The sequence below is a fragment of the Psammomys obesus genome, unplaced genomic scaffold, assembly GCF_907164565.1.
Source record: "Psammomys obesus unplaced genomic scaffold, mPsaObe1.curated_primary_1811, whole genome shotgun sequence".
Classification (NCBI taxonomy): Eukaryota; Metazoa; Chordata; class Mammalia; order Rodentia; family Muridae; genus Psammomys; species Psammomys obesus.
Window position 1 is genome coordinate 9,800,948 of NW_026596088.1, and position 11,088 is coordinate 9,812,035.

Here is an 11,088-nt window from a genome sequence, read left to right on the forward strand (position 1 = left end):
ACACACACACACACACACACACACACACACACACACACACACACACAGCAAATGAACCCTGAGAAGGGACTGTGGACATGTTTAACCCTCTCCTTTTTGCTAAAGCAAAGGTCCTAATGATGGATGTCTCTGTGCAAGCCTAAAGCAAACACAGGGAGAAATGTTCATGGCTTCATCTCTATATACATGTGGCCAGACAAAAGCACAGGGGGTATGGTTTACTTCCTTGGTGAGCAGGAGAGGAAAAGCACAGTTAGCATGCCTTTTGATGAGAACTAGAACTTGGAAGTATTCATAGGCAGCCATGTGGCGGGGCATTTAACTAGCCTCAACTGGAGCCTACGCAGGGCAGGACCCCATCACGAGCAGGGTGGACAGGAAGGCATGAAGTCTTTGAGCCCACTTAAGTCTGTCCATTACCCACACAGGCATCTCCTTTACATACAAATTGGGTCTTGTTTCCTCTTGAGACACTGTTCACAGATTCACTCTGCTTTTCACACCTTGGGAAGGGATGAGAGTCAAGAAACAATCACTTGGCTTTTCACTCCCTCAGAGGGAAAGGGGAAATATTTTGAAGGGAGGGGGAGTGTGAAGTCCTGCCTGTGACCGGCCTGCATATTTACCCAGCACTTGCTATGCATCAGGCTCTGTCTAATGACTTGTGGCATTTTTCATTTTTGTCTCCCAACAGGCCCTTGCAAGAAGCACTGCTTTCAGCCTCATTTTAAGGTGGAGAATTGACATATACACAACTGAAGTAGTATGCAGCAAATCACATGCTACCTGTGTCCAGGAGCTAACATGTCTAAGACCCAGTAGGCCTGTGAGTATTTGTTACCTAAAAAGAGAGTCTGTACTTCCAGCAATGGTGGGGGAGGGGCTCAGAGTGGCTACCTCGGGCTGCTTCTGTCCCCAAATACTCCCTAAGTCCTCAAAGCCTCCTGGAAATGTCTGGAATGGGCACTCTCCTCCCTCCTACCCCATGTCCGGGAACACTCTTAACTTTCTTACTCTTTCTGGGATGGAAGGAGTCATTTTGGAAGCTACAGATGGAACAGCAGATGGGAAGTGAAACCTATCAGAGTTGCCCAGGATGAAACCATTCATCTGCAAAATCCATATGTTTTTGTGTGGGGAGACTTCATAGAAACAACAGCAAGAGAAAACAGCAGAGCCCGGGGCAGGAGGTGCCTCTGGCCATGAGGCTGGCAGGACAGAGAGCGCATAAGAGATGAGGGGGTGGGTGTGCACCCTGGCAGCGACCTAGGAGTGAGAGGGGGAGCAAGCCAGGCACAGAGACAAACACTAAGTGTAAAGCCAGGGGAACCACAAAGAACACACTTCCTGCGCACATGGTCTGAGAAAGACAGCCAGGACCCTTGCAAATGTAAAAAACTGCAGCCTCGGTTGCAACTTAGATGCCAACGGTTGATGTGCTCTGAATGTCTCCCAAGTGCCAGGTGCTCGGCTACAGTCTGTGGTTACCCCCTGGTGTCACGTGGATGGGTTTATGTTCTTGTAAGTCTGCTGCTGCTTTGAGAACTGATCTCAGACATTTCCATGCTGAGCAGTCTGGTGAGAGTCTGAGCCTATATCCTGTTGGACACTGACCCTTCTGAATAAGTGGCCATGCTGGGTCTGCAATCAATGCAAAGCAACGTTTCTAGGGCGGGGGGCAGCTGTGGGTATGCCTACCTGGCATGCTTCCTTCTGGGTTTTTCTAGGCAGCTTGCAGATAGTCCAGTCTCCTGATTTTCCCAAGAGGTACGTTTTAAGCAGGAAGAACCTCTACTTTAGAAATGGACAGAACTGGTTCTAATCCTTGCTTTGTCATGTGTTCACTGTATGACTGTGGACCTCGATTTCGTCACCTAACTGCTGAGTTCCCTACAAAAGCTCAAGGAATGCCCTTCCATAGTAGCTGCTATACACAGCATTTTGGAGAAATTTCTGAATTCAGTCCTTTATTGGAAGACAGACAGGGAATGTTCTGACTAACCCTTGCCCTATTTTTGTCTTCCTTGAGTCACCTTTCCTCAGGCTGTTGCTCCCTAAACTCCATCCATTTTTAGACTTCTCAGATGCAAATATTCATTTTTTATTACTAACTTTGCCTATTATACTTTCTCTTATAAAGAAAATTTTCTTGTATAAACACACAATGGCTCCCAACTGCAGGTGATCTGACCCCACGGGACATTTGACAGTATCCTCAGACATTGTATGAGAAGGTCATAAATGGGCAGAGCATGCTATCAGAAACTTGTGAGTAAAGACCAAAGACACCGGTAAACTGTTGACAGTGCAAGGGTTAGCCCCATAGCAAAGAATTAGCCAGGCCCAAATGTCAATAGTGGGTGGCTCACAAGCCCTGTTCCCAAATGTTCTTCCATGTTCTTCAGTGCTCCACCACCCTTGCTTGCCTACACATCTTGCTCTAGAGTAAAAATTCCAGGGACTTTCTCACTTCCACTGGGTGACCTTGCTTGGGCTGCTGTAAGCAACCTCCATTTTACTAGCCTAGTCGGATGCACATCAACTATTGGCATCTAAGTTGCTGTGAGGTCAACATCAAAGTCAGACCTGTCCTTCCTCTGTTCAAAACACACACCTGGCTTGGAGTAAAAGTTCCCGGACGTAATCTAGAACTACTCTCTGACCTTGTGTCTTGTTACTCTGCCTCTCTCTATCTGTTACAGCACTACGGAGCCCAACTTCCTCTTGCCCACACCAGGTACATTCCCACCTCAGGGCTGGCCCAGCTCTTCTCTGCCTGGGAACACTTCAGAAGGTGCAGTGCCATTTAGTTCATCTTCTCCTATTGTTATTCATAAGGCTTCCCCTGGCCTTTTTCATTAAGGACACAATGCTCTCCCACTTCTGCTTTCTGAATGCAATGCTGGCTGATCTCATAGAGAAAACACAGCTCATCTCATGAGGCAGGGTGCCTTGCCGGGCAGGAAGCTGATTGCCTGTGAGTCCCTGAGTCCTCACTCTTGTTATATGAAGGGTGAAGGGAAGCAGAGCCCTGCACCCTGGCTGCCTTGGCGCTCTTGATTGGCCTCACCTGATGGGGTAGTCAGCAGCACTGAGGTTGATGAAGAAGTCCCAGGGCCAGTCAGTCATCTCCAAGAGATCCCGCATGCTCTGCAGGTAGGTGGACAGGAGGCTGGCGCCGCCCCAGATGGTGGCCATCCTCCAGGAGGTGACACGGACATTGTCGTACTGGCTGGAGAACTGGAGCACTTGCCGGTGCAGGTAGTTGGAACGCTTTTGCCAGGAGAGAAAAGGTGAGAAGGGGGCCCAGTCAAGAACACAGAAGCCATCAGTCCCTACATCCCACTACCTTACTCCCTTGGGGCTGGTATGGCTGATCACCGTGGAACTGGCTGCTGCGGCTGCCAGACTGGAGTGTCTTTCCACATCAGTATTAAACCATTGGCTACTGAAGTTCAGATTCCCAAGCCCAGTGCTGAGCTAGCCAGCCAGGGGGCTTGAGATGGTGGGGCCTAGGGCACTGCATGACTGATGGTAGATGGCTGCTGTATGTACCAAGCTCAAAAACATGGGCCTATCTAAATTTGGTGAGTCTTCGGAGGCAGGAGGTAGAGTGTCTGTGTTGTACCCTTCAGGACCATTTCTCTTCCCTTACTGTTTTACAGGCTGACTAGAAACGCATCTTGGAAACGAAAATAGCCCTTGTGTCTCTTTAGGTTTATTAGTGTTAAAGCTATAGCTGAGCCTTGTACTTGGTAGGTGAGTGTCCTATTGATGACTTACAACCTCAGCCTGTGGTTTTCTGAGAAGAAAGTGTCAGCTGGCACTGGACTTAACTTCAGAGCAACCTTCCCATTTCCACCTTATGTGTTCTAGGGTTCTAGACAACAGATTAACTGAAACATCTAAGAAAAGATGGCTCTGAGGTCATCAAGCCAAGTGTAGGTTTTGGTGATAAGATTTTAGTGCCAAACAGCCACACCCATTAATTAACAGTTTCCTGGGGTTGCAATCAGGCAAGGGAATCACTGATTCGCATGTGGTCTAAAAGGATACTTCAACTACCTGCACTTTTTCAGAAAAAGTGAACCCATTCCTGGGATAGCTAGCTTCACAGATCTGTGAGGGCAGGCAGGGGGCACTAGACAGAGATAGGAAGAGAGGTAAAAAACACAGTACAAGTAGGTTTTGAGAAGAATTGCTTGTATGTGTTATATGATGTAGGAGGAAGATAAACACTAGCAGTAACATGTTAAAGAAGGCCCATGGGAGGATCTGGGAGGATCTGATCACACACACACACACACACACACACACACACACACACACACAAAGAGAAGTATTATAGATATGCTAATTTCTTAGACCAACTGGCTCAGGATGTATACATACATCAACATATCAAATTGTACCCCATAAATATGTGTAATTATCATGTGTCAAGGAAGAATAAAAAGACAAACAACCAGAGGAATAATATTTACAGCAAAAGTTGAGTGCCACAGCTAAACATTCTGAAACCCGCACACACTCTCACACAATCCCACATACACCTTACTCAGGAACCACATGCTGCTTTTCCATCTCTAGACATCAGTTTGGACTTGTGAGGTGGGAGGAAGGATTGGAGACAGATAGAAAGATGGCTGAGAAAGCCCAGCACAGTAGCAGCATGGCTCCTTACCTTATCCACGTGGATATAGTAGAAGTGGTCTTTGTGGTAGATGGCCTTAAACATGCGCTGTAGCTGTCGAGAGGCGCGGCCATGGACCACCAGGACAAAGGCGATTCTGACTGGGTTGGCAGGCATGTACTCCACGGCATCCTCATCCCACTGGACATTCTTGTTGGCTTTGCCTGGGGGGAAACCGGAAGATCATGGAGATGAGCTTGAGAATGGCCTGCCCTTCAGGAAGCAGGGACTGTCCCCTAAACTTGCCCTGGGGACAGGAGCACAGCATCCATATGGAATCCTAGAGCCTGATTCAGCTGAACTCAGCAAGTCCTAGACCCTTAATGCTGTCCAGATAGAAGGCGGCAGGAGCCCCTGTGGTGCTTATGGCACTCCTGTCCTACCACGGGAGTTTGAGAAGGCTGATACATACATTCAACTATGTGCTGACTAGTTTCATGTCAAATTGACACAAGCTAAAGTCATCTGAGAAGAGGGAACCTCAGCAGGAGGGCCCAACCCATTATGGGTGCCGCCATTCCTGGGCTGGTGGTCTTGGGGTTTTATAAGAAAGAAGAATGAGCAAGCTACTATTAGCAAGCCAGTAAGCAGCACCCTCCACGACCTCTGCATCAGCTCCTGCCTCCAGGTACTCATTTCCTTCAGTGATTAACAGTAACATGGAAGTATAAACCAATTGAACCCTTTCCTCCCTAAGTCGCTTTGGTCATGATGCTTCACTACAGCAATAGTGATCCCCTTGTCTCTGCCTCCTTGGAACAGGAACTGCAGGACTTGCTTTGTTACACAGGTGCTGAGGATCTGTCTTTGGCTCTCCGTGCTTGTGCTACAAGCACTTTACCAACTGAGCTAGAGCCTCAGCCCATTGTCTGACACTTTCTGTGCCTCCTTCTCCTGTCCATGCTCGGTCTGCAGATGTGGAAGCATGATCTTGATTTATCAATCCAGAGGTGGCTGTAGTTAGGACTGGCTGTCCACAGCTTGGTACTCCCTTGGTACAACACTGTTCAGATGGATGGTTGGGTCAAACAATGAGTTTGCCAAGGGGACAACGCCTTAGTCTTGTTGGAGCTATTAGATAAAGAAGCCCTTGCTGCACTTCAAACTGGAAGATGTTAAGAGCCTTTCCATTCTCACATGGAGAGAAGTTGCCGAAAGGAAACCCATACAGAGGGAAGCTCTTCTGAGGTGCGGCTAGTCCCTAAGCCCTAATGACCCAGTTGAGCTCCAGAATCAGCCAGGCTGGAGATCTGACACCCAATCCATGTGGATAAATGGTTCTAGGCAGCTTTTATGCCCAAATCAGCCTTAGAGAATCCCCATCTTCAGTGCCAAGACCAGTGAGTAAGAGCCTCCCAGTTCTGAGCATCACTGGTCTGACTCAGTGCTGTCTGGCTTTCCCTAGACTGATCTCTTGCAGTCTAACTTTATTCCCAGACCAGAACGGTGACACAAAACTGTAATCCCAGTATTTAGGACACTGAGGCAGAATTCTAGGCCAGTCTAGGCTATGTAGTCAAACTTATGTTTTAAATCATTCCTCTCTTTATGAATGACAAAATCAATCAAACAAAACCTACACACCAACAAGAGTAATGTTTAGATCACACAGTTAAGCTTTTGGCTCGACACAGCTGCTCCTTTGACCTCTGCTCTGAGTGCTCACATGTCTAGCTCGCCCCTGGAATTCTTGCTTTTCACCTGCACAAACTCCTTTATCTTGGGGCATTTTGACAGTGATTCCTGATCCCTGGACATCCTCTTCCTTGAGCTTAACATGGCTACACCTTCTTGTCACCAGCGCAAGTCCCATAAAAGATTATCTTTACTCTCCGTCTCTCACTTCACCTGTTCCAATTTTCTGCACATCATTTAACACCATCTGAAGTTGTTTATGTGTCTGCTTGTTTATTATCTGAGCATTCTGCTAGAGCATAAGGTGCAGGAGATGAGGGACTTTATCCATCTTATTTACCATCAGATACATAATGCTCAGGTAAAATCCAACACACAGCAGGTGCTTTGTGAAGAACAAAAGCTTCAAGAGGTACATGTTGGCTCTGTCCAATAACAATACCTGTTTGGAGCTCTGGTCTGGCTTTGATCTCATTATTTCATTAATCCTTCTGACAACCTAGCAAGGTTGCTCTTACCTCCATTCTTCGGATAAAAACCCATGGCTTAGAGAGGCCAAGGGATTTGTTCAAGGTCATGCAGCTTTAATTAGTTAAGCTGAGACGCAAACCTAGGTCTTAAAGACCATGCCCTTAACCACTAACTTAGACTACACAACCACACTGAGACCTTGGAGAGAAAAGATGACAATGGTGTTAATGAAATACCTTGTAAATTATTGCTGGTAAGAAGGCAGGGACCTAGAGGCTTTCATAGGGGCTGTGAAAGACTTTCTGTATTTGATGAGGGATTGATTCTAGATGACAAATAAAGCTACATATATCCACTCATCCATTTGTCTACCAACTCCATCCATCCACCCACCCACTCACCCACCCACCCATCCATCCATTTATCTTTCCATCTACCCACCAATTTCACTCATCTACCTACCCACTCATCCATCTAACTATTCATCTACCTACTTATTTCATAGCACAATATCATGTATACATGCATGAACAAGCACATATGTGTGCACACACCCACACCCATTCTATCTACCCATCTACCCAGAAATTCACTCCATCTATCTACTCCCTCCCTCCCACACACCTACTTCATCCACCCATCCATCCATCCAAACTCAGGAGGCCATTCAACTACCCATCTTACAGTCTAACACACCAAACGCCAATTATTCATTGACCACTCATTTTGGTTTTAGTCACAGGATCCCTTGCCAGAGTTGCTGAATGAGTGAATGAATGAACAAATGAATTCTGAGGAAGAGTGGGTGCTGTGTTGGCTCAGAGCAGTTTACATTTCCTAGGAGTCTGCCACACACTAGCACTCTCATGGAGGCTTCGGGCCCTTTGTTATTTGGTCTTGGTTAAGAACGCATTAGCACTGTTTGAGGCTTAGAGGGTTTGGCATGTTTCCCAGGTCACACAGTGAAGGCAGAGGTGGAAGTAGAAGCTGAATAGCCAAGTCCAAAGCCATCCTGCTGTGTCCACTTGTCCTGCGCCAAAGAGCAGTGTCAGGCAGTGACCAGGCCTGGTACAGTGACCCTGCACTGTCCTTTAAAGGGACTTGGGCATAGATGCTGATAAAACAACCACCACCACAACAATAACAACAACAACAAAAAGCAACAACTTTTGTAACTTCTCTTTATGGCGTTAGCAGGACATATTAGCTCTGAAGTAGGGAAAGGAGTGTTTGGAAATTCGATCACGTCAGTGAAATGGCTATCGCATCGTAAGAAAACATTTTCGGATCAGACAGTTGCTCTCAGTGCACAAGGAGGCTGTGACTCAGGGCGGTCCATGTTAAGAAGTAGTTAAGCTGCTGTGTGTGGTGGTACCCACTTGTGGTCCTGCTGCTAAGGAGGCTGAAGCAGGAGAGCCACCAGTTTGAGGAGCACACAGTAAGGGTTGTGTCTCAAAAATCCAGAGTTAGGTATGTAGTTCAATGGTGGAGTGCCAGCCTACCACACTCAAGGCACTAGGTTCCCACCAGGGCACAGAAAGATGGAGGGGGTGCAGGGAGGAAGTGGAAGTAAATAAGGGAGGGAGGGAAGAGGGAAGAAAAGGAAGGAGGGAAGCTGAGTTGAGGATTGAGTCTGTGCTCTAGGAGCCCTAACATTGTCACTCTGCTCCATCAAACTGTCCCCACTTTGTGTGTGTGTGTGGGGAATCTGTTCCCAGAAGCATGCCAGCTGACTTCCATCTGTTGAACAGATAACGTTGTGTAGCCAGAGTCATGTGGGGTCTCTTCAGACAGGGGACTCTGAAAGGCTAAAACTCACCCTCTGTCCAGCTCCTAAGAAAGAGGCACGAATTTAACAATGTAATCAGATTCCTGTGGCATAAAATAGAAAATAAATGGGAAAATCAGAGTGATTAGAGGCAGCCAGAGAAGCGGACTCAGGATGAATGTTAGAAGCCGCAGGGATGGGTGCGAATATCAAGCATGTGTTGGCAGGGCAGGGGTGAAGATGGAGGAGAGGAGCCTAGCAGCTCCCTTGGTAACAGGCTGGACCACGCTAAGCCTCTTAGAACAACTCAGGATGACTCAGTATCCTATAGGCTATGCATAATCCTTGGGCTTCAAGGATGGTGAAAGGAAGAAATGCACAAGGGGCAGTTTGTCCTCCACGACACTGTCGGCTTCAGTTATGTGACCCTCTGTTCAAATGAATCAAGTGGAAAACAAGCCAGAAGGAAACAACTTGGGAGTTTTACATAACTTCCTTTATAGTGCATTACTGTGATCACCTTATTCAGCTATTAGTTGTTTTACTGTGGCTCACTTGTAAAGCAAACGTTTTCACAGGTGTGTGTATAAGAAAAGAAACTTCTGTATCTGTGGGATCCGCATTTGCGGAGCCAACCAACGACCAACTGAAAATGTTCCTTTTAAATGCAATGTGCAGGCTGCGGAGATAGCTCAGAGGGTAAAGTGCTTGCCTTGTACACATAAGGTCTTGGGTTCAGTCCCCAGGGCGTGCACACTTGTAATCTCATGAGCTAGGGAGCTGGAGAAAGGAGAATGCCTAAAGCTGTACGGCTGGCCAGTCTACTTGGTGAGCTCCAATGTAAATGAGAGATGCTGTTCCAAAAATAAAGAAGAAACTGCAAAAGACCAACAAATAAACAACAGAAATCCCAAGACAGACAGTGCCCAGAGAATGACACCTGCAGTGGTCCCCTTGCCCGTACATATATGATACATGGACCTGCACCCATGCGTGTACACGCAAAATACAACTGCTGAGCATGTACAGACATTTCCCCGCTGTTGGGCTCTAAACTTCATTACCTCTACTGCACTGAGTGTTATAAATAACCTACTGAGTTGGTCTACGGTCTGTGGGAGAAGGTTGGAAACCATGAGCAAGATCTCTGCCTTTGCTATAAGGAACATAGACACTCATGATGAGCGCATGCGTGGGGAGGAGTGACTGTGTTGCAGAGGGCAGTGCTACCTGACTTCATGCAACTTCAATATTGGAAAGGGTTCCTGAAAGGGAGGGGCTATTGATTTTATATATGTGTGTGTGTGTGTGTGTAGATAGACACACACACATATATACACATATACATACACACACATCCATATATTGCATATGTTTGTGATTGTGGTGCCCTGCAGAATTTTAACCTGGAAATGGAACAAAGATGCTAAGGTTATAAAGAGTTTTAAGATTTTAATTGCGTGTGTATGTGAGTGTCTGTGTGTGGATTTGCAAATGCGAGTGCAGTGCCTATGAAAACCAGAAAAGGGTGTTGGATCCCTTGGCGCTGGAGTTTTAAGGCTGTGAGCTACCAACATGGGTCCTGGGAACCAACCTCAGGTCCCCTGCAAGAACAGTATGTGCATTTAACCGAAGAGTTCTATAAACTCACATGCAAAGATTTTGGAGTGTGGCCTCTGGCCTGGCTGCGCTTGAGGCTTTAGGTGATGTTATATGATGTATCTGTACATATATACATAGAGATACAGACATGGGTATAGAAGTCTCGGATCCCTCTCATGTGTGTTTATGTCCAGGGCCAAGCCTGTAGCAAAACTCAGCAAATGAAAGTATGATTCGATCATTTCTATTTAGTCATTGGCCCACAATGGTCAGAATCAAGCAAGTTAAATTTAATCAGTCAGTCGAGCCCTGAGGGCTTCCAGCCCAAGGCTGCCCGGGCTCCTAGCAACACGATCAGGTCAGAGCAGACCCCAACTCACCCACTGCTGGAACGTTTCTCCCCAGCATCTGCCCCTGATCACAAGCAACAAGGATGGGAAAGAGCCTCTGGCACAGGGTGGACTCCACCAACAAGGCCCTCCTTTGGTTCTGTTTGTATTCTCAGAGTGCTTTTTTGGCGTGGGAGAGTGTCATTTTCTCTGGCTTGCTTGGTTCTTTGGAGTGAAGAGAAGTGGAAACGAGGTTGCATGCAGATGGGCTTGGGTCAGAGGCCCCGAGCTTAACATCGCGTGGGAGGTGCATGGCAATGGGTTTGCAGAGCTTCGGGAGACAGGTAACTCTTCTGATCAGCAGTGCTTCACTGATAAAGTGGGGTGTGCAGGCTGCCCCCCAATCCTTCGGAGAAAGGTGGAAGCTACATGCCAGCAACAGCATCGTGCAGGGAGGGATGAGAAGCACTGGGCTTGCAGCTTCTTTTTCAGTACCAGGAAAGGAGAAGCTTTTTCCTACTGGGAAATATATATATATATATATATATATATATATATATATATATATATATATTTTTTTTTTTTTTTTT

The 11,088-nt window shown here is 46.9% G+C and overlaps 1 protein-coding gene across 1 annotated transcript in view; it reads right to left on the reverse strand.

Annotated features, from left to right (window-relative positions):
* Positions 1 to 11,088, reverse strand: part of Xylt1 (xylosyltransferase 1) — a 252,445-nt gene that overhangs the window by 52,322 nt on the left and 189,035 nt on the right. Inside the window, exons 4-6 of the mRNA XM_055627276.1 lie at positions 4,685 to 4,857; positions 3,071 to 3,273; positions 983 to 1,046 (exon numbers count right to left, since the gene is read on the reverse strand). Of these exons, the coding sequence (XP_055483251.1) occupies positions 983 to 1,046; positions 3,071 to 3,273; positions 4,685 to 4,857 (440 nt within the window). The remainder of the gene's footprint in view (positions 1 to 982; positions 1,047 to 3,070; positions 3,274 to 4,684; positions 4,858 to 11,088) is intronic.